This window comes from Sardina pilchardus, chromosome 10 (genome assembly GCF_963854185.1).
Source record: "Sardina pilchardus chromosome 10, fSarPil1.1, whole genome shotgun sequence".
Lineage (NCBI taxonomy): Eukaryota > Metazoa > Chordata > Actinopteri > Clupeiformes > Clupeidae > Sardina > Sardina pilchardus.
The window spans coordinates 11,420,838-11,444,988 of NC_085003.1; the positions used below are offsets into that span (position 1 = coordinate 11,420,838).

Sequence of the window (24,151 nt, forward strand, 5' to 3'; positions counted from 1 at the left end):
CACCCTGTTTCTCATGTGAAACACTCTCAAGCGGTTCCATCACACAAACACAAAACCCTTCAGTGATATCAGCGTACACTTCTCACCTGTAAATCACTCTGGGACCAGAAACTGGAGACCTAAGGGATGCGAAGGGCCCCAGTCACACGTTTGAATCAGAAGCCATTTCACTTGACTAGAGGGCCTCTTTAAAGGTAATGCGATCACCAGGGAGCCCAGGTGCTCTGCTGCCAATGTGCCCGCTTTTGGAGAGCTGAGAATGTTGGTGAGTTCTGATCCATGCCCTTGTAGATTGCCAACTAAGGGTAGCGTTTTTTTGTGAGGGGAGGGGGGGGCGGGGGTGGGGGTTTGGGGGGTTGCATGTGAGGAGAAGGCACGTTCCCTCCCTCCTTCCCTCCCCCTCTCCCGTGACCATCCTGTGTAACGCTGCATCTTTTTTTTCTTCTTCTTCTTCTCCTTCCTCTTCTTATTGTTCTTCTTCTCTCTCCTGTTCGGGGTGGGACAGTCAGAGGAAGAGGAAATGGAGCTGGTGAGTTTGGGCTGGAGTGAGAGAGTTAAACAACAAACAAAAACATTAACTAGCTGCTTTTGGAACAGTGCTGGTCTTTGCCTTAACCATTGGAGCCCTGCCTGATGAGTTTTAGAACTGACCCAGAGTCATGGCTAGAGGGGGATGGGGGGGGGGGTAGAGAGAGAGAGAGAGAGAGAGAGAGAAAGAGAATAAGAAAGTGTAGAGAAAGAGAGAAGAGAGAGAGAGAGTAGAGAGAGGGGGAGGATAATAGCTGCCATGCCTCCAATTCCATCTTAAAACCACAATACCCTTATAACAAAAAGGAAAGGAATGGAAAGGAATCATCTCCAAATACAATCAGGAGGGACGAGAGAGACAGAGAGAAAGAGAGAGAGACAGAGAAGCGAGAGGGAGAGAGAGAGAAAGACAGAGGGAGAGAGAGAGACAGAGAAGAGAGAGGGAGATAGAGAGAGAGAGAGAGCGCGGGGAGAGAGAGAGAGAGAGAGAGGGACTTGAACTGTGGATGAGGCAAATGGGAGGCGGGTTTGGGATGAGATGAGATCATGTGTATTTTATGCAGTTTGTCCTGAAAAGCTGAAAAGCAACAAGAAAAGAAAAGTGCTCCAGTTTGGGATCTGCTGTGTCTCACTGCATGCGTTTGAGTCTGCTTCACAGACTGGGTTCAAAGAGGACACAGCCTGCTCACATCCCCCAGTGGGCTGTGTGTGTGTGTGTGTGTGTGCGTGTGTGTATTTGTGTGTGTGTGTGTGTGTGTGTGTGTGTGTGAGAGAGAGAGAGAGTGAGAAAGATGGTGGGAGATAATCAGACAGAAAATGACTGAGAGAGAGAGAGAGCGAGTAAGCAAGCAATTTCGTGAAATGACATGTTATTACCAATAATGAAGGATTTCAGAGAAAGAAAGGGCTGTTGATGGAAATGATCGACACGCTGCCAAAGACAACCTGGCCTTCAAATAGAAATCTCATTCTGGATCAGGCATATTGTTTTTCTCCAACAGCATTGTTTATAATTGAACTCAACTCCCTCAAATTCCCCTCACTGGCCTGTGTTGGCCAAGAAGCCTCCTGACTTCACCCAGGGTGATGTCATCTGGGCCTCAGTGATGTCAGAGGAACCAGGGGAGAGGCTGATTGGTGGGCCTCAAGCTCCAGTGTGAACATTTGAACAGTTCCATTGGGCAGCTGCGATGGACAGGATTAGGCTTCAACTAAGATTTGCATGGGCGTCTATAAACTTCAGGGTGGAATAGTGTAGTAGAACTCTGCCCTCAATATAAACTACGAGGATGATGTAAGAGCACAGGTTAGTTTAAAACAACGCAGTGTGTCCTTCCACAAAACTGTTGTGTGCTGTTATACAGATGAACTCTTTGTACTGTAGGTCTAGAGTGTGACAGCCTGCTTTGCAGATGTTTTCAAGCACAAGTTCACATTTATATTCCCAGTGATCTGTTCTCTGCTCCGAGAGCTAGTGAACAGATGTGTAGAATGGAGTTACTCTTTAGTTGGTGAGGTTCGCATATTTTAGTGAAAGGTCTCTATCTTCTCATCTGTCTGTCTGAATAGCATCTCTTCCTGTCTCTCACCTGAGTGTACCAGTTGTGTGTGTGTGTGTGGGAAAGAGAGTGTGTGTGTGTGTGAGAGACAGAGAGTCTGTGTGTGTGTGTCACCGCTGTTGTTGTTGCTGCCGCTGCTGCATGGTCCCTTGGAGCGGTGCACAAATGTGTGCGTGTGTGTGTGTGTGTGTGTGTGTGTGTGTGTGTGCGTATTTGCTGTGCATGCTGGCCGAAGCACCCAGCCCCGTTCATGTTTTCCCACCGTGAGATGTTCCATTACTCACACACGGCCACCAAGGAAATAGCTGCGTGTTTTTTCACACAGAGCCTGGGTGACAAAAACAAACACTCCGCTGCTGGGGCGGACGGACGTGGGATGGGCGGGCGGGTTGAACGGGAGGGTTGGGTGGACAGACGAGGCCTCGTGCCGCCACCGTGCCAAGTCTCATCCTCCTACGGTGCACATTCGGCCATTTGGGAAGTAGAAGGTGGCTGGACAAACGAAGAGGGATATTTCCCCCCCCCCACGCGCGTTTGTGTGTGTGTGTGTGTGTGTGTGTGTGTGTGTGTGTGTGTGTGTGTGTGTGTGCGGGGGCCTCTGCTGAAAGTGCTGTGTAAGAGCTCCTCTAATTGGGTTAGCGCGAGCAGGGCTGCGGTCGGCCAGCGCTCCAGTGTGCTGCTCCGTCCTCCCGGGCTGCACACGGCCGCGTGTGAGTGTGAGAGAGAGCAGCAGAATGGTTAGGCCCTAAATGATTGACGAATAAATGGATCAGGTGAAATGTAATATGCTCAGCGTATGATGCAATTACACCGTGACGCGTGCAGCGTGTGTTTGTGTGTGTGTGTGTGTGTGTGTGTGTTTTTCTGCGCCGAGTAAACTGCACTGCTGGAGTTTTTGGAAACAGGATTTGTATTTGACCATTCAGTTTTAATGGTAAACAATGATCAAAGTAGGGGGGGGGGTTTTGACGGATAGATATAGTGTATAGATTGGCCTTTTCCTGAAGGTGTGCTTTCTAGTTGGTGTCTTAGTTAGCGTTTAGGGCTCTGTACATTTGAAGTAGCGTCTGTGAGTACAGGATATGCCATCCACAAAGCTCTAGCTCCTCACTGTGGTGAAAAGCAGAACTGCTTTTATTAAATTGTGTCCTCGTAAGTCCGTTTCAATTTGAAGTCAAGATCAAAATGGATGTAGTTGCAGATTAGTAATGCTCTTTGTCGCAAACACCACAGATCGATGATAGGGATGTTACTGTACATACGGTTTCTTTGGAAAGGGATTTGTAAGGATACAGTATGTAAATAAGAAAATAATGAAGAATGCAATTTCATCTATGCACTGTGTAACTGATCTGATCTGAACCTAACACATTTGCATGCCATCTGTTATGCTGTGTGACAACCAAAACCATGTAGACCACTAAACAACAAAGAAATGCTGTGGATTTGTTTGCAGTGTATATTTGCATGCATGCACTGTTTGAATGTGCGTGTGAGATGTATGTGTGTGTGTGTGTGTGTGTGTGTGTGTGTGTGTGTGTGTGTGTGTGTGTGTGTGTGTGTGAGAGAGAGGTGTGTGTGTGTGTGTGTGTGTGTGTGTGTGTGTGTGTGTGTGTGTGTGTGTGTGTGTGCGCACCCATATTTGTATGCTTGTGTGTGTGTGTGAGAGAGAGAGAGAGCGAGAGAGAGAGAGAGAGAGAAAGCGTGTTTATGACACTGTACATTGAACTCATCCTGGGTCTGTTTGTCTCCACAGAGCACCCAAAGGATAAGCAGCTCCCAGTCCAACCAGCCCCTGGCCACCCCAGTGGTGTCCGTCACCACCCCCAGCCTGGCACCCCAGAGCCTGCTCTACTCAGGCATGCCCACCGCCTACAATACTGGTGAGACTGGACCACAGAGAGCACTCAAAAGTTGCCAATTCATTAACAGACATAAACTGGACACACAACGGCAGAATTGTAGGGATATCATGTTTGAAAAAGATATTATTTTTGAGTTACCCTAATCTCTGCTTGTAACAATTATGGAAAACCATACATGATTTAAACACATTTTCACATGTAATTACAATGATACTCAGGTAATGAACCTTTAGACTTTTGTTCAAAATCTTAAGAGTGAAACACATCAGGCCCGACCTATTTATAGTCCATGACGAATGATCCCATGACCTTTATAACTGTCTTGGTGTGTGAGTATGTGTGTGTGTGCGGCTGTTGAAGAGTGGAGTGATAGATGTGTTTAGCTTGTCTCTGAGGGGTGATGGGGGGGATGTTGGTCAGCACAGTGGTGCTTGTGGCTCACAGGTGCGTTGCTGTTGATTCTTTGTGTTGTAGAATATTCCCTGAGCAGCGCCGAGCTCTCGTCTCTGCAAGGCTTCGGCTCTCCAGGGCTCTCTCTGGGCTCCGTGTCGGCATGGCAACAACACCAACTGGGCCAGGCAGCTCTCAGCTCGTTGGTGTGAGTAACTCAGACACAAGTGTGTGTGTGTGTGTGTGTGTGTGTGTGTGTGTGTGTGTGTGTGAGAGAGAGAGAGAGAGAGAGTGTGTATTTGTATCGGTTTATGTACATATGTGCTTGTATACACAGATGGCTAAGCAAGCTCAAGCAACACTGCACACACACACACACACACACACACACACACACACACACACATAACACATACACATAAGAACACATACACGTAACCACAAAGGCACGTGCATGTATTTAAACCTAATGGATACAAATGCAGTCATTAGTGGTTAAACAAGCATGCAAATACAGACACAGAATCAGTCACACACACACACACACACACAACTGTGTACTTTGAAAGTGATTCTCCATGCACTCACATCACAGCCTAATCTACCTGACCTGTACCTGCAAAGACATGGCACAAGCCGGCCGTCTCACCTCTCTGCTTCTCTATACAGAGGTGGCGGTCACTTACCTCAAGGCTCCAACCTCTCCATCAACACCAGCCAGAATGTCAACATCAAGTCCGAGCCCATCTCACCCCCACGCGAGCGCCTCACCCCGTCCGGCTTTGCCACCCAGCAGCAGCAACAGCAGCAGCAGCAGCAGCAGCAGCAGCAGCAGGTGGCCCCGTCCAGCCGGCCGGACATGGGCCGCTCGCCGGTGGACAGCCTCAGCTCGTCCTGCTCCTCCTACGACGGCAGCGACCGCGAGGACCACAGGACCGACTTTCACTCCTCCCTGGCCGGCCTGGGCGGCGGAGGCGGCGGCGGGCGGCCCCCGGCCGGGGGCGACGAGCGCGAGAGCCCCTCCGTAAAGCGCATGCGCATGGACACCTGGGTCACATAAAAGAGCCCCGTGGTGGACAGCGCCCTCTGGTGGGCCGTCCGGGTAACAGCTGGCTGGAAACTCACATCTGGACCTTCTTTGGGCCCTAACTGGCCCAGAGGGGGAGATGGATCCAGCTAGCTGTTAGCAGGGCGGCTGGAGGGAGGAGAGGGAGCGGGCTGAGCCAGAGAGGGAGGGGGGCGAGGGGCCGACACGACACGGGGACGGGGGTCATTGTTGTTGTTGTTGTTGTTATTATTACTATTATTATAATTATTATTATTTAACTTCATTTCATTTTGTAAAGTAGGTCAAGTGGTGGAGGAGGGAGTTGAGAAGATGTCTTGACATATCTAAATTTAAAAAAAAACAGCCAAGTCAAAGTGGGAAAATCAAGTCAAGTTGTCAGGCTGAATTATGTGCTCAAGCAGGAGTTATCAGGTACTCAGCGCAGGTCAGGTTTTCTGCAGGACCCCTTGTTTGAGGAGGGAAAAAAAATACAAAAAAAAAACAAAGTATATATATATATATATTACAAAACTCTAGATAACTGTAGTCACTGGTCCAGTCAGGCACTTACCTGTAGTAGCTGTTTTTTGCTGTTAATCTTTTGCAAGTTTTCAAGCAATCAGTGCAAGTAGGAGAGTGGCTTTCTGTCAGATGGCTCTTGCCTTTGTTTTTGATTATTGTGTAACTTTACGTCCCCGTAAGCTTTTTTGAAGTGAACAGACAACTCATTGTCTATTGAAAAATTTGACTTTATCAAATTCAATTTGGGAAGTGTGTAGGTCATGAGATATGGAGAGGAAGATGTGTTGGTATCTAAATATTTTCCCCAGTAATAACACAATATCAGCGAATAAGGAGACGGACAGACACATCATAAGACATACTTCACATGGTTGTTTTATGTCATTGGAAACTACACAGAAACACTTTTTATTGGTACCTTCTTTTTGTGACTTCAAACGAATGGGAAAATCTATTTAAGCCATGAAATCTAGACCAGTTGAACTGGCATCAATATCAAGCTATTCTTACTCACCTCAAACAACTTAATGGTATCGTAAGCCAAAGCTGTATGTTTTTTGGTGTTTATTTGAAGAAGTTTGGAGATAACTAACAACTCCAGACAATTATTTCTTTTTCAGTTCTGTTATAATTGTGCTTTGTTGCATACAACACAAAAATATCATGCAAACCAGATCTTGAAACAATATTGAAAGCCATGAACACTTGATGTTCTGTTTGTAAATTAAAAATTTGAGCCAAACATTTTTTGTTATGTATATAGCAACTTTAATATATATCACCTTCGGTGTAAGTACGTATGTATTGTACCTTCACCAGATTCAAGGAAAAAAAGTATATTTTTGTGGATTACTGCCAGATTTACAAGGCGATATCCTTATTAAGTAGAGTATTCACTGGTTCATATTTACTATTTTGTTAACAATACTGTACTTTCTTCAAAACTGAATTATTATCGTTAATAATCAAAGTGTTTTTATTTTAAAGAAGGTAGTTTTTGGGTCGTGTTCCCTTTAATGGTGGTGAATGTCTGTCCATACAAAAATTGTAATAACAGTGCTGTAAGTTTAAAGCGTCACTCTATCTTTATTTTCTAAGTCTTCTTTTTGTAAAGGATATCATGATGCTAAAGAACATGTGGTTTCTTTCCTACAGCGATTGTGTTTAGGACAGGTCCAAGGCTGCTGAATACACTGCCTTTCAAACCACATGGTCCCATGTCAGCATCGCTTATTATTCAACCATTTTGATTTGCCTAATTCTAGACACATATCGAATACTTTGTTCAAGAAATTGCCCACCCCCAAATTATTTAGAAACCAATGGGTGCAGCATTTTGTTTTCTTGGTTATTTTTGCCATATTCTTTCATATATATGATCCACACCAATTGAACATGTGCACAAAAATGTTTATTGTAAATATCCTAGCATTGTGTAACTATCTGAATACAACACATTTTTCCTTTTCATTTGTTTTTTGCAAATTTGGCTCAATAGACTGTCATCAGCATCAAATTCTCAACAAAAAACCCATCTTATTTGTAACAAACCATTTCCCGCAAATGAAAAAGGCCCTCTGTAGTGCTTGAGCAAGGGAGGCCATTCTACTCCCTACCTGGCTGCAGTTGCTTGGCTATGAGCACCTGAGTCTCCTCACTCCATGCATACAGCTTTTGTTAAGCTGTTCCTGGCTTGCATCTTTTCTCTCCCCCCCCCCTCCACCAACCCTTTACACATATCAGGAAACCCTTAAACAGACCCGGGCCAGGTGTGGTGCAGGTCAGCCAGGCCTGTATCCATCCAGGTCCGGAGGGGCATCCGGTGTCAGCTGCAATAGCCCACACACACACACACCCCGCCGCCACTCTACCGGTGGACAAAAAAGAGTCAGGGGATTCAGCAGCTACAGTCAGAAACCTACATGTACACAAAATGGTGACCGATTTGACATGATCTCACTGCTGGATTGCACAAGTTTTTATTGTGAAACAAACAAACAAACAAGTTTGCTGTAATCAAAAGGAGTCTCTCTTTACATTTCCTATCTATTTCTGTGCGTGATGCCATAGGCAGACATAAATATATATATACCTCCCTTTTTTGTCCTCACAAGCGAACAAAAAAAAAAGAACGAGCAGCTTGCTAGCTACAGTATGCAAGCAGCTTGCGATCAGCTGATATTGATCTATGCAGTCATCAGACAAAACACAGGCCCACAGGCGCCCCTGACTTCTCTCGAGTGATGTCTTTCTCTCTCCCTTATAGCTGGATGTAGTTTATATGCTCAGGCATTGAACAGTGGGGGAAAATGACTGTTAACCTCTTTCCCGTAAGTGCTTGCATCTTCTCATTGGTGGAACTATCATCCATACCATTCGAATCCAACAATTTCTATAGTCACCTCAGCGTTAAAAAATGTTATTGATGTGAGCTTTTCAATCAGTACCTGTAGATTTGCCCCCAGGAAATTTCCAGATGCTACACCATTTAGTTTTTGCATACTGACTCACAATATTTTAAAAGACCTCATCAATCCAACCAAACACAATCAAAGCCTTTTTATGTACAAAAGCAATAATCCCGTAGCTCATGATATGGCTTAATGGCACTATCAGTATCACCACAACAGTGCTTCTGTTGTTCCACACACATTTTCACAAACTCACACACACATACACACAGGCATTCAGACATTTGCATGCATTCACTATGCACAGAATTCTCAATTGGATATCAGGGACTTTCTCTAGTTTCATCATAAATGCACAGTCAGTGGGTAGCCTTATTCCAAAGAAGCTGGTTACATGAATCACCATGGATCACACGTGGCAGGAAAATCAGACTAAAGGAACCCCTTGTTTGATCTTGGTTTGACAACATTTATTTTTTGCTGCTGTCAGACTAGTGTGCCGCACACACACCACATGAAATATATAGCAAATCTAAAGAGACGCCAGAGCTCCTTTGGTCTGTGTGCTGTGTCAGATATCATGCACAATTGTTGAATGTGAAAAGGAAGGGATATGTGGAAAAACAAGGAACGAAGGACGATTTGTAGATGACTTTCTTCACTTTGCTGTGCAAGAGTACACTGCTTTGCTTAATGGCTTTTCTAAACAGAACTATATGTATTTGGTAATTGTTTGTAGTTACTAGTTCACTTCAAGAAGCTGTTTGCGGTTTGTCTGCTCAAACCGTTTGGCGGCACAAGCTGGACTTTGTTGCCATGAATGAAACAACATGTTTCAGGAAGAAGAAAAAAAAATCAAGAGAGAATTTTAAGTTAATCTGCATTATATTTCCCTTGAATGTGTTGTTTTATCTTCACTATACAATAAATATTCTAGTGAACTTTTTATCGAATGACTAAGATATTATGCTAGAGATTGTTGTACAAATTTGTATTCTGCATTCACTAAAGTAAAGATATTGGCTTTTACTGTGTAATATAGGTCCTCTCGCTTATTCTGTACAAACTGAAGTGGGCAACTATGAAACTGATAAGACTGTGTGACGTCCAACATGTGAAGTCTCCAATAACAGAACCTGTCAGCTCAATTAAAACATCAATGTACTCCCAAATGAACATTCTATGTGCCTTCATACTGGAGTGAGGCTACAACTTTCAACTTCACTTCTGTCATAAAGCCTGTAGGAAGCTTAGTCTACATAATTAAACAGTGAAGTGGAGACATAACTAGGCCTACATTGGTCTCTCTAAAACTCACTGTCTTAAAATGTAACAAATGGTGATGCATAGACTAAAGAGGTGTATCCATGATAAGCAGTATGTAGTGTGCAGTTATGAGGTCAATAAAGTGGCCTACAGACTTAGGTGAGTCAGGTGCCACATTCTGGATGATAATGAAAGTGTCCAGCAGATGGGGCTACAGATACCTTGCCCATCTCGGTTTTACCAGTCAAATAGTCTGCAGTTGTTTAGGTGCCATTTAATTTAGTGTAATTTATGAGCACACAATATTCCATCCTATTACCTGACATTATCATAGGCCTACTGTAGGTCTCACACGCAATTGATCTTGTAATCACATAGGCTATTAACATTGTTATTATGTTATTCCATATCGTTATTTGCAATTCCAGTCAAGATAAAAATTAAATTAATTGACCAATGCAGATGCAGTCACCTCAATACATCGAAACCTATGACATCAAAAAAGGTTCCCTTTACTGGACATGATTGTCCGTTAATTGGCGCTTTCACCCCGCCCTATCACCTGTCGGATGACTGAAACTGGTCGCACAAGGAAGTTCACTGCCGTCAGCCTGATGCTCCAGATGCTTTCGAACAGGTGAGATCAGGCGGTAGCAGTGGTTTTTCCTCCTTGAGGACACCTGGGAATTGAAGAGAAAGGTAAGCTCACCTAAAAGCCAATTTAATCGATTTGTCCAGTAATTGTAACCTTATTTCTTATTTTCATGTTAGTTTACATTCCTACTTTGAACAGAACATTTGTTTTTAAGACACTTACACTGGCTAGGTTACGCGAATAAAACTGGTGACTGTAGAAGTGACTAACTATCGCATATTTAGGCCTTCCTATTCTTCAAATTAATAATACGTGAAAAACGGAACCTTTTTCAGGCTGTTGTAATGAAACATGTAATTTATGATTTAATAGCCTGACACTTCACATTCCAGTATCCCCTAAGCATGGCTTGAAGCAATGCAGTGTGAGAGTAGGCCTAGGACAGCTTCAAGAGGGTGATTATCGTAAGATTTGATTCGGGTGTCTGGATTCTAGAGAAGGGAGAGCTATACTGGTATTTCTTGATAGTTCAGGAAAGCATGTTACTGCCGTTCATCTCATGGCAATTTAAAGCACCTCCCCGGAGTTACCGGTTTCACATAGCCTGGCTACCTGAAACAGACCAAAAATGACCACTTGTGAAAACTGGTGTTTTAGCTAGATAATTTCTTGTCCCTCGGGGAACACCACAAACGTACCATAAACAAACAGACCCTGCGTTTTGACTATATTCTGAAATACTTAGGCCTAATTAAGACACTAAAAAATAGATAGGTAGATAGATAGATAGATAGAGATAGATAGATAGATAGATAGATAGATTATTGATCCTTAAGGAGAAATTCAAGGTCCCAGCAGCATGACACATACCCAGCAGTATTTTTCGCTTGCATAGCATCTGTTTCCTTTGAGAAGAGGCCTAAAGGATAGGAACAATATAGGCACATTATCTGTCCAAGTAATAAAGTAAAGTAGGCTATACTGTAGTATGAAGTTGAACTGACCTTCATTCCATATTTAATTAATGAGTCATGATTCTACTTACAGGCTAGTTTCCACAATTATAAACTACTGTATGTTATGGAGGCTTTATTTATGTCAGTGCAAAAGTTTGTTGCACAACCTGTATTTAATTAATGAGTCATAATTCTACTTACAGGCTAGTTTCCACAATTATACACTACTGTATGTTATGGAGGCTTTATTTATGTCAGTGCAAAAGTTTGTTGCACAACCTGTGGTAGACTGGTGTGTCCAGTTTGTAGCCTATTTTTATTTTCAACTAACACTCCCACCCGAGTCAGCTGTAGAGACAGGAGACCAAACAGATAACAATAGCTATTTAAAACAGCCATTTACAAACGATTGTTTAATTCAGTTTTTGTCACACAGACAATATAGAAATGCTTCATGCTATACTTTTTCTTCCTAATGTAAACCTATGATAGAGCTAAATGTATATGTGAATGTATGAATATTAAAAGAGAGATTACACAACCCCAATTTGCAGTAATTGCAAAAATACAAAATTGTAGTCATTTATATTCTCAATTTGATGTTATTACACTACATCATATTTACAACACTTAACTGAGGGCAGAAAACTGGATTATACAGGAACATTCTCCAGCATATTACAATTATAATGTGGAAAGGGTAGAATTATCATTTAAAGCCTAATGGCAGGTTTTTGAAATATAGGCCACATTTTCATATGTTTATAACTAGACAGAGCACATGATGGTACATCATATTATCACTGCACAGTGATGTGTATTCTGTCTAAAACATGTTCTCCAAGCTTCTCTCCATCCCCCACACCTTAGGCTCCTGGTAAAGCACAACTGTAACATGCTCTCCCCTTGGTTGCTCGATGACTGTTGAAACTGAAATGTTTGCTTATGTCTCTACTGAATGTAAAATTTACAAAATGTTACATTTCTGTGCAAATGCATAAGTTTGTCAAAGCAGCATTCATCGTTGTGTTCTCTGCAAGGTCCCAAACCTGTGTGTGTGTGTGTGTGTGTGTGTCTACATTTCCTGTTCCCAGTTTCAGTAACTCCTATTGAAAAGCTCAATGTTAGAGGCAGAAACGTGGACAGATAAAAGAGTCATCAATGTGACAGTAGGCCCACAATAGGCCCACAATAGGCCCACTCCTCCATGAAGCAGAGTAGCTGATCAAAAGTCCACGTATGATTGAAAGTATATACATGTGCGTGTGTGTCTATGTGCGTGTGTGCGTGTGTGTGTGTGTGTGTGTGTGTGTGTGTGTGTGTGTGTGTGTGTGTGTGTGTGTAAATGTAAATGTGAACAGTAGATGCAGTTCCCAAACTAATTTAATGCACAGAATCAGATACACATGCCCACATCCCAAAGCAGTGATCATAGGGCTCCAAGCAGATATTGAAATGTGTTACAGTGCCCTGTATGAACGGTATATTGCATGGAATTGGGCATGCACTCAAAGACTGTAGCAGTGATTCAGCATGTCTTGTTCTGTAAACCTTGAACCTTCACATCACAACATACTGTATTGGTGCATGTACTGTATGCCTTCAGGTAGTGAGGCATGTCAATTGCAGTGCTCTCCACTGGTACATTTTCACAAAATGTGACCTAAATCTAAAGAATGGAGTATTGTATATAATATTAACATTGACTACCAATGTAGTACTGTACATTCAAATATATGCTTCTTGTATACACTTCCTCATTTTGATCATTCTTCTTAGAGTATAAGATACATGTTGTAATTCTTAGGTGACAGTTGTTGTTGCACAGGATGGGACATTATGAGTTACTGTACAGCTCTAGACATCGTCGTTATGTTATAATGTATGTGGTTTGCATACCACAGAAAAACAGGTTTGTGCATACACTCATAAAAAAGAGTTCTTAGGGTGCTACTGTATATACAGTAGAACCATGCAGGTTTTAAAGAACCCTTAGGGGTTCCTTTGATCAACCCTTCAAAGTGGTTTAAAGAACCATTTAGGGGTACCATATACTGTACTGTATACGTGTAATTTACGTGTGTGTCTTACTTTGCATCTGGATACAATAATAAGGAATGCTCATCACCCATCACCCAGTTTGGCAACAATATACAGTATTAGCCTAGTTAGATAGCCTGTTTTATCACACCTGGCATCATCATATTCATTTCAAAGTCTGCTTATGGTCCAACAATTGGAATAATTGCATGTCACCAGACCTCTTTACTGTTGGTGTTTCGTAACCACTTCCTATCTTGTTTTGGTGCATATTTCAGTGTGAGTATCCTTAGTAACCTTGCCTATCATTTTCCCCCAGAACACCCCCCCGACACGCCTCTGTTCCATTCCATCAATATGGATAATGCCAAGAAGAAGACGGCTTGGTCTAACTTCAGAGACAAGACCAAAGCCCGTTTTGATAACATCAAGGTGGGCAAGAAACCCAAGAGGACCAATCTGAAGTATCGTCGGAGCATCTCTGTCCCCGACCTCCGCATTGCTCTCCCATCTCAGGCCTCAGCCCTGGACACAATAGCCCAGACGCCCACTGATGACGGCATGTTTTTTAACAGCCAGTTTTATTCTCAGTCCGTGGCAGAGAGCGGCGAGTCCAGCCCCACATTCTCGGAGAACTCCTCCATTCCAGATGGCCCTTTGTACACCAGGTTTGCCTCGCCGCCCTCCGTCAGCTCTGCCCCTGAGAGGGGGCTTAGCCAGGGCATCAGCGCCACTCCGAGATCACTGGAGACCGACAACTTCTCGTGGCTGGCGGACAGGACTAGCGTCCCGGCTGAGAGGGTGGAGCGATCGGTGCCTTCAGAGCCCCCGAGTGCTCCTGTTTCAAAGCCACCTATGCCCGCCGAGAGACAAGTTTTCCCGGCCTACCAGACGCACGCCCCTTCCCCCGTAGAGAGAGCCGCCGTGGTGCCAAAAGTCCCCCCCGTTTCCCCAGAGAAGAGAGCAACGCCTCCAGTGTCCAGGTCGGTCATCCCACCGGACAGACTATCTCTGCCGGCAGAGATCTCCTCCTGGGCTGGACCCACGGAGTCAGGCAACAGCACCCCCTCGGAGGAGCACATCCTGGAGGAGTCTTGGGGGATGGAGAGTGACCTGCTGGCCATGATTGAGCCGATGTCACCGCCATCCAGGGAGCTCTTCATCGTAGGGTCCGCAGAAGATGTATCCTATGTGAGTACTTCATGGACCATAGTGGTCACTGCCAGTTAGTCTTGACCGTGTGGTGTTCAGTAGGAAAGGTTTATGGTGCCGTGATGAGAGGTGACTGTGGACAGAGTTCCTTGTATGTTTTAGACCATGTGCTATCTCCTTTATTTTGTTGGCAGCTGTGGGGTATTCATAACGCAGTCTCCCCCAAATTCCGTGTTTGCTTAAGACACATACAGTATGTACTGTAGTGTGCTAACTGAACTCTAATTCAATAAGACTATCAAAAAGGTCAACAATATGTTGCAAAAGCCAGGTATACAATTTGATAAACTTTCTATCAGATTTTCTTTAAGCTACTAAGACAAACAATGAAACAAGATGCCTATGCAGTCTAGATATTGCCATCATTTGATGTAATTCATCCATGATCCATGTTATAGTCATATACTGATTAGAGTGTAAAGGTACGCATATTCGGACTGAACCGTTTAGGTACATGATGTTAGGTTCAATACAGAAGTCTACCGAATGTACCAAATGCAGTCTTTAGCAGTATTTTTCATTTTGTTTTGCTTGCGTACTAGATTTAAGATAGTGATGATAAGATGACGTGTCCATATCTTTTCCATAGACTCCTTTCTTCAATGAAACCAGTGATTATGACACCAACGACCAAGACCAAGTAGAACGAAGTGTAAGTTGTTTTTGTTCCACGTTCCTTTGAAAACCTGCTTCACTACTTTTACACAGTTAAGGTCATGGTTTGGGTAGGGTAGGATCAGGAAGTTGAGCTGAGGTCACGGTCTTGGCCAGGGTCAAGTCTTGGCCATGACAAATTATGTTCCCGTGTTTGTGTTTGTGAAGCAGAATAACAATTTGTCAAAGTGTTAAGCATTTAGTATGAAGTAACTTTCACATTTATTGATTTATTGGAAAGTTTTATGTTTGGTCAGAATGTGCATTGAGGAACAAAACATGATCTTCGAGTCAGCATCTTGTTTTACTGGTCACCTAACAGGAACGTCACCAGACAGGAACGGTAGACTAGAGCCCTGACTGACACAGAGCCACAGCTATTGATGGCCATGAATGATAAACAGAGGGACAGAGGAAATATGTAATGATTGTCCCACATAAGACCTCCTCGTACTGTATGTACAGGCACAAAGTCCCTGGGCAGGAAATGTGACAAATAATAGAATAATTCAAGAAGTGTCCAGAAACAGAAAGAGGTTGTCAGAGAGAGAGAGATGTATTTTCTGACTCCGATTGAGTCTTGCAGTTGGTCGCCAGCTCCTCGTGTAAAACGACAGAAATGTGTCATGCTGAATGACGCTTTAAAACTGGTAGAATGTGTCATTGTCAGTACGGAGATGGTGCTCTTTGCTAGGCCTTTGTTGTCCTGTTGACGAGGTGTCATTTTTATTGTTAACTGTCATTGCAGAATAGCAGCACAAATGACTGTTTTGCAGGGCTTTGCAATATATCTTGGATTTTGTTCTATAACTGAGAAAAAAATCTTCCAAAGTCTTTGAAGCTTCACAAGAAATACATGCTTACACACACATAAACACATGTGCACACATGTGCACGCACAGGCACACGCACACACACACACGCACACACACACACACACACACACACACATACACACACACACACACACACACACACACACACACACACACACACACACACACACACACACATACACACACACACACACACACACACACACACACACACACACACACACACACACACACACACACACACACACACACACACACACACACACACACGCACACAAGCAACAACAACAATCTGGGAAGCTTTTTGTAGAGACGTTTAGAGGAACTCTCCACTGTCCATGGCCTAAATGTTGTGCTTGATTGTGATTGACAGCATGTGTTTGTGTGTGTAGAACTCAGCTGCCAGCCAAGATCCGCTGGCCCCCAGTGGGCAGAAGGTGCAGTACCTCATCACCATCAACCTCAAGGAGGGCAGGAACCTGGTGGTGCGAGATCGCTCTGGTATGACAATTTTACGGTGCACTGACACAATCTGGCACAGTGTGTCTGAATCAGAAATGAATCAAACACACACACACACACACACACACACACACACTCACACACACACACACACACACACACACACACACACACACACACACACACACACACACACACACACACACACACACACACACACCAATGTGCACACACGCACATACAGTACACAAACATGCCCTCCAAAGGTGCCTCAACAAACACACACACACACATGCACAAATATGCACACACACACACACACTTTAAGCACACTAACGCAGTCCTCCAAACGCACTACAGTACATACAGTATATTTTGTTATTCAAATGTACCACATGCAAAGAGTCTTGAAAAAATACCAAAGACACCACAACAAACACACACACACCCATACACACACAAACACACACACATATTCCAAAGACAAAACAGCCTAAACACACGCATGGACAGACACACTAGGACAGACACTAATTATTTTTTGGTAATTGCATAGATGAACTCCAGTCTTTTGGCCGTATCAAACCCCCAAATTGGCATGATGTTTAGATGAACTAACCTGTTACATCAGAGCTATATAATGGCGATATCGATGTTCTGAACATACATGTAGCAGCAATATTGTAGCATATGACTGAGGTGGAATCTCCCTTAGTTACTGTACATGGTAGTAGGCTAAGTAAAATGGTGATTTCACTAAGCTAATGTTCATCAGAATCCTGAGACATGCCCACTTGCCAGTGAGAAAGATGGAACTAACGACTGGCCTTTGGCTTTAGCAACCATACATTTAGAACAAGTAGCTGCAGTTTGCCCTACAAGTTGAGAAATTAGCTGATAAGTGGTGGAAAGAAGTAGTTCTATAAACAAGACAGTTTTAGCAATTAAAAGAAAACAGCGTAAGCAACATAATGGACTCCATGGCATTCGGGTAACATAATTTAAAGGTGTACTGATGTGGATGTCATTACCACCTCGGACATGCATTAATTTATGTTAACTGAACGCTGTTTTGTCCATTATCCCATACATATAACTATATCAATATGGGTATGTTCATGAACGATAAGTGTACATCTAAAATTTGATGGATTCTGAAGCTTTTTATCGTTCTCAAAATCACCCCGATAGTGATCCTCAACGATATTGTTCTTCATGTCCTTATTGTTTATGTGTGCACGTTGTCATTCATATTAGAGTGACATTTTTTTTGTGTGTGGCTGTCCTCGGTGTGTTTTTAACTTTCGTCATTGTTTTTTTTGGTGCCAGGGTGTGTACATACGTGTCTGCATGTGTCTGTTTATATGTGTGTGTGTGTGTGTGTGTGAGAGAGAGAAAGCGACACAGACAGAAAGAGCTCTCAGAGAGAACAGTATGCACGCCATCTGGCCCTGCCACATTCCCTCCTCTACCTGCGTTCAGACATTAACTTTTTTCCCTCCCTCCTGTTCTTTTTGTCGTGCCGAGCTCGCTCGTCTTACAGTAGAGACAGGCGCTCCTTCACGTCACCTGCTGCGTACCAGCGCTCGGGCTCTCTGACAGCGCTGATAGATTGTTCCCCTTCCTCATTACCATAGAAAAACCCAGAGTCAGGCTCCAGGAGGGTGGCCTGGGGTGGGGGGGGGCAGTGTGGTGGGGTGGGGGTCCAGTGTGGTGGGGGGGGGGGGGGGGCTGGTTGCTGGTGGTCATGGGGGTGCCTTCCAAGTTCATGCTCTTTTTTGTGTCGCTCCGGTTTCGCTGAGCTGTGTTGGGTTTTGCTAAAAGGACGCGGCCCCTCCGCAGGTGGCCCCTTCTCACTTTCCGCCTCGGCGGCGCAGCGGAGGGCTCGAGTCGCACGCCGCTGCCAGGTGTGATTTGAACGCCGCCGCTTCATCGCGCCTGAATTATCATAATCGGGCTCCAGAACAACACGGGCCCGACCCGGAGCGATGACATCTGGTGGGTCGGACGCGGGTAGCCCATCTGATTGATTTCAGCGACAAAGCAGATGTAAGGGGACACCCAACAGCAGTCCTCCTCAAAGACGGCCGCCGTGCTTGGTCAGGCTGGGTCAGCTATTAGTCAGGTCACAGACACAGCATTTTTTTTTTTTTTTTTTTAAACCAACATGTCTTGACTGAAGTCCTAATTTCGGTTCCAGGCCGCCCCGTCAAGAATAGCGGGCGTGATCCCTTTTGACTGTCTAGTAGGAGTTCAGGGACATTCACACCGACACTTCAGAGGAGTTCAGTCACACACACACACACACACACACACACACACACACACACACACAGAGGCATGCGGTCGGACCAGAAACTCAGTCAGCGTGTCCTGGTGTTGCAGAATGTCTTTCTCCGTATCCCTGCTTGGGAGAACATGTTTGACCAGCTCTACATGCGTCGTGGGTGGAGACTGAGACAACACCTGGGACACTTGTTTTCATTTCTTTAGATGGGATTTATAATATCGTTGAACTATTGATATGCATATCAAACCCAAATACCACTATTGAAAGATGTATACTCAAGGTGCGGGTGCAAAGTGCAAAGTCAGTCAATGAGCAAAGCGTCTCATGCATGAACTAGATATATAACGTGTTGGAGCATTGTACTAAACCACCCTGGTTTGTGGTTAGGATTTTGTTAAGTTAAATTAGCACATCGATTTTGTCGTGTTATTAAAGTACAGTAGGTCTAGTATGATTTGAGACCCACTGTGTGATATGTGTGCCTCTTACGTGAGTGTGGCTCACTACAACAGAGCTGTTTTGTTGGGTATTTGCATAGTGAAAGTAATGTTGTTGTGGTGCGGATCTGTTATGTAGGCTTATGCAAACAAGTGGAATGTTTCACATGCTGATCATGGCTTGGCCTGGGTTGTAGGTCGTAGGTTACTGTATTTCTACCAACTGGCTATCTTATTTATGCAAGTTGCATAGCTGAAAGATTAGACTTTCAGTTACCTATGAGAAAAGCATCCACTATATTTGTTTTGTTAAGTATACATTTCATACTGTAGGTTTAGAAAGTGGTTGAAGAAGGAGGTAGAGGAGGGAAGAGAGGGAAGTGGATGGTAAGTGTGAATTTCCCCTTGTGGATGATTAGTGTGAATTTCCCCTTGTGGATCAAAAAAGTATCTGTCTATCTATCTATCTATCTATCTATAGTATCTATCTATCTGTCTATCTATCTATCTATCTATCTATCTATCTATCTATCTATCTATTGATCTAGTGTGTGTTGGGTTGTTAGAAGTGTGTAGAGAGGAGAGAGAGCTGTTTAAACTCAGAGAGGGATGCTCCTGCTCAGGTGGCAGTTGGCAGGTCGTTCCAACTTCGGGGGTTCACAAATGTCGTACATTAGTGTTGATTTCTGTGTAAAACTAGATATGCGGTAATAGTGGACTGCGTTTATTCCTGGTGCGGTCAGATCCTGGTGCGGTCAGATGCGGTTAGGGCAAGAGAATGCGGAAAAAGGAAATGGGACATTAGTATCTAGTCCCTTAAGATCTGTCTTATCTGTACCTAGTTATGCTGGTTTGTGTTGTCACCATGACACATGGCCCACACTGCCACTGGTATCCTATGCACAAGTGCTGCCCTCTGCTGGTAACAGTGTCAAATTACATCCTTTGGCATCTTGAATGATTTTGAGTTTGAAATACTGGTTTGGTGATACAACTACTGCAGTTGCTGTTGCTGCTGTTGCTGCTGCTTTTGTTGATTTGCAATCTAAAATACAGAAATATGTAAGCAAGAACATTTCTCTAGACAATGAACTGTCTTTGCATATCAAGACTATAAATTATTTTCAGATCTTTCAAAATATGCATATATAATTGCAAAGATTTTGTAAGTCACAGTTGTTTTTTCTTTCATGATATTTATTATGATTTTGTGACCTCCTGTGGTGATAGTATGAACTACACTGAAGGCCCCTATCTTTGCCAAGTTAAGTCATGTAAGATATGAGTGCATATGCAGTGTTCTTGTAGGTTATGAAGAAAATGGCAACAAGTAACATTGCCATTCTGTAGACTGGAATTCTAATCCTAGTTATGGATTCAGTGCCTTGATATTATATTAGAGCCTCAGTTTATTATATTGCTATTTTCCCAGATAGGGTACAATCTTGATCTCTTTCTTTCTCTCTCTCTCTGACTCACTCACACACAAACACACACACACACACACACACACACACACACACACACACACACACACACACACACCGACACATACACACACACATACATTCTGAGCTACCCCACCCCCCATAACTCCACACACACACACACACATTCTGAGACCGCCTAGCCCCCACACACATTCTGAGACCGCCTAGCCCCCACCCCCTTACCCCTTTTACCTCCCATACACAGACACACACACAAACATGCGCACGCACACACACACACACACACACTCACACACACTGTCTGTCTTTGCCTTCCCTTCCTTCCTTGCCCCCCCCCCCACCCGCGTTAATTTCCGCCGTCACCGTCCTCAGTCACGCCAGAGCTCCTCTCTCCTCTCCTCTCCTCTCCTCTCCTCTCCTCTCCTCTCCTCTCCTCTCCTCTCCTCTCCTCTCCCCTCCTCTCCTCTCCTCTCCTCTCCGCTCCTCACTGGTGGAGACATTCTCCTCCTGTCAAGCTGCCTGGAGGTTTTTCCCTGTCAGCGGCTGCCAGCCGCCCGCCCCGCGCCCAACCCGCCCGCCGGCTGCTGCGGGCCCTGCCTGCCTGCCTGCCTGCCTGCCTGCCTGCCTGGGTGAGATGTTCATTTGGAGAGGGGAGCTGACAGCCTTGACAAGCCGTCCCCACAGGGCTTTTGTCGTGTGAATCCAGGCTCCCCGCAGGTTTTCTCAAGCACCCCTTTATCCAGCCCATACAAATGAAGAAGCAATGGCTCCTTTTCTTTCTGTCTCTCTTTCTTTCTTTCTTTCTCTCTTTCTTTCTTTCTTGCTTTTTCTTATTTTCTTTCTTTCATTTTTTTTCCTTTACTTTCTGTCTCTATCCCTCCCTTTCTCTCATTCCTCCTTTCTAGACTTTCTTCTTCATCTCTTTCTATATTATTGTTGTTTTTTTTTCCTTCTTCATACACTCAGTCTGTGTGCCCTGGCAGAGACAAAGATGCCCTAACCCTCCCATGCTCTGTGTCCCCCCCTCCTCCGCTGACCCCCCCTCACCCCTCCGCGGGCTCATGCTTCCCAGGCAGACTCTCCTAACAGGCTTTGGAGATTAACACCAGTTGCTCCTGGTTTCTGGGGAGGACTGCCGAGGACTTTATGTGCCAGTAACCTCCGGCTGGCCCACCGCTTTTTTTTTTTTCCAAGCTCCTGGACCATTAACCAGTCACATCCCTCCGCTGAGAACAGACGTGTGTTGTCCTTTCATACACACAGACATGCACACGCACGTGCACACACACACACACAGACACACACACACACCCACGCATGAACAATCAGGCAGCCACACAAACATTCTGAATGGCCTCATAGATAATCAAAGCAAATTCATTATTTATCCAGAAGGGGCTACAGTGGGTGGTCGTGAAAGGGCAAGGATAGTGTGTGTGTGTGTGTGTGTGTGTGCGTGTGCGTGTGCGTGTGCGTGTGCGTGTGCGTGTGCGTGTGCGTGTGCGTGTGCGTGCGTGTGCGTGTACATGCACGTGTGTACGTGTGTGCTCGCTGAATTATGTCCAATGTCATTTACAGGGGCATGTTGTGTAGTCATGATTGATTAGAGATTTTTCATCATTTTCAATGTTTGCATATTTGTCAACAGGCAAGAGCGACCCGTTTGTTAAATTCCAAATTAACGGGAAGACAATCTACAAAAGCAAAGTGGTGTCTAAAAACCTCAACCCAGCCTGGAACGAATCCTTCTCCTTCCCAGTGCGCGACCTGGAGCACAAGCTCTACGTGAAGGTGAGCAAGAACCACACCATGGAGCAGATCTGGCTCTTAACCGGCCCTAAACTGGCCCTGATCAATCCCTAATCTTGCCCTGATCTGGGTCTGATTCCACCCTAATCTGGATCAGATATGGCTCTGATTCAACCCTAATCTGGCTCTGATTAGACTCTGATATGGCAGAATTCCACTGGATTTGCTCCAAGGCCATTTTGGCTGTTGTCCGCAGTTCTCTCTTTGATTTTACTCATTCATAAGTTCATAAACAATACACTGTATCTTACATAATTTATATTATATTCATATATGAATGAATTATGTTCATCCCTAGAGCCTTTGTTTGTTTATTGATGCTGTGTATTTTGTTACATATTTTAATGTAGGTTTATGACAAAGACTTTCGATCACATGACTACATGGGCGGGAGTGATGTTTGTCTCAATAAACTCGAATTGGACAAGTAAGTCACTCTCAGATGATTGTATCTTCCTCAAATAGACTCCATAGCCATTGCTGTAATACTGAAGTTGGACTTACATATTTCACATTCATATTTTCATATTTCACACAGTGAATTTGCCTCCTCTGCGTTTAATCAGACTCATTTCACAACCAGTTCTGCTGCTTGTCCTGTGCTCTGTTTGTAGGACCACAGAGCTGGTGCTGAAGCTGGGGGACCCCAACAGTAAGGAGTCAAACATGGGGGTTGTCATCATGGACCTCTGCCTGTCCATGAGAGAAACCACCAAGAGAAACGTATGGACTTTTCCTGAATCAGATTAGATTACATGAACTTTTTGAATTCCGCGAAAAAAGGAATTTCAAATGTTTCTGAAGTAGGCCATTCATGAGAAACAGAGAGCATGTAATCAAACAGATAGAAATAGATACATGACCTGAGATAGAACTGCCTCAACTGCCTAGCCTCTGCCTTTTCATGGTCAGGTGAAGTGAAAGGGAAAGAGAGGTGATTTGTCTTTAATTCTTGTCTCTCTTTTCTCCTTCCCGCAGCGCTGGAATCTAAAGAGGAGAGGGAGCATTGGGAAGGTAAGCTGTGTACCGTCACCTGTCTGTGAGGTCTGTCCAAATGCTCACAGAAGCCACAGAGCAGCAAGGGCTTCAGCGACTCTTGTCATTTGCCTTACCGTTCGTGTCCACCAGGTGGCAGTAGACCATCACATCATAAATATATCATAACAAAGAGTGTTATGCCTAGCACTCGTCCAAGTTCAATAGAAAAACGTAGAAGTCCTACTGCACGGGGAGCGTATATCTTTTTACGCTCACCCGTGGTTTTCATATTTGCCCCACTGATTCCCTTTAAACATGTGAGAACTCTGGCAGACTCTCTCTCTCTCTCTCTCTCTCTCCCTTGTTGTAACTATTGTGACATGCTTCAGTTCCTCATAGAGAAAGAGCACTTAGACTAAACAATATTACAGTGATCTAAACATGTCAAACGGTCCTATTTGCATTTTAATTAAGCTCAGAGGGAAACGACGGCTTATTTCGAGTTTGTGGCAGATAGCGGCAGGCTAATCTCTGAGCAATAAGCGATAGCTGTAATTTATTTAGGCTGAAACGGTGCACTGGCGAGATGCTTTCTGGACCGCAACTCCTCTCATTATCTCAGCACAGGCTTTATGATACGGCCTAAGCAGTCTGTCTATGCGCTACATCTGCCTCTGTTTAAAATGCCTTTACGTGCCAAAAGAGTTTCAATTTGGTTCAGGAAAAAAGATGTATTTTTTTATCTGTCTGTTTTCTGGCGGAAGACAGGATGATTGAAGGGTGGACCTAAGCACGTAGAGGAAATTGGACGTTAAATTTTCTGTCGTATTCCTCAATTATTG

At 44.2% G+C, this 24,151-nt stretch overlaps 2 protein-coding genes across 8 annotated transcripts in view; both read left to right on the plus strand.

Moving 5' to 3' along the window:
• mef2aa (myocyte enhancer factor 2aa) overlaps window positions 1–9,495 on the plus strand; it is a 98,900-nt gene extending 89,405 nt beyond the window's left edge. For 3 of the 7 annotated variants that reach the window (XM_062548438.1, XM_062548436.1, XM_062548437.1), the window contains exons 8-11: window positions 488–529; window positions 3,844–3,970; window positions 4,427–4,550; window positions 5,012–9,495. In XM_062548438.1, the coding sequence (XP_062404422.1) occupies window positions 488–529; window positions 3,844–3,970; window positions 4,427–4,550; window positions 5,012–5,402 (684 nt within the window). In that variant the 3' untranslated portion in view covers window positions 5,403–9,495. The remainder of the gene's footprint in view (window positions 1–487; window positions 530–3,843; window positions 3,971–4,426; window positions 4,551–5,011) is intronic. The other 4 variants (XM_062548441.1, XM_062548440.1, XM_062548443.1 and 1 more) reach the window with 2 other exon arrangements.
• Window positions 9,496–10,189: 694 nt separating this feature from the next.
• The window catches only part of mctp2a (multiple C2 domains, transmembrane 2a), a 51,222-nt gene continuing 37,260 nt past the window's right edge, over window positions 10,190–24,151 (plus strand). The window contains exons 1-8 of the mRNA XM_062547653.1: window positions 10,190–10,288; window positions 13,500–14,371; window positions 14,982–15,044; window positions 16,275–16,383; window positions 22,171–22,313; window positions 22,682–22,758; window positions 22,946–23,054; window positions 23,310–23,345. Coding sequence (XP_062403637.1) covers window positions 13,538–14,371; window positions 14,982–15,044; window positions 16,275–16,383; window positions 22,171–22,313; window positions 22,682–22,758; window positions 22,946–23,054; window positions 23,310–23,345 — 1,371 coding nt within the window. The 5' untranslated portion in view covers window positions 10,190–10,288; window positions 13,500–13,537. The remainder of the gene's footprint in view (window positions 10,289–13,499; window positions 14,372–14,981; window positions 15,045–16,274; window positions 16,384–22,170; window positions 22,314–22,681; window positions 22,759–22,945; window positions 23,055–23,309; window positions 23,346–24,151) is intronic.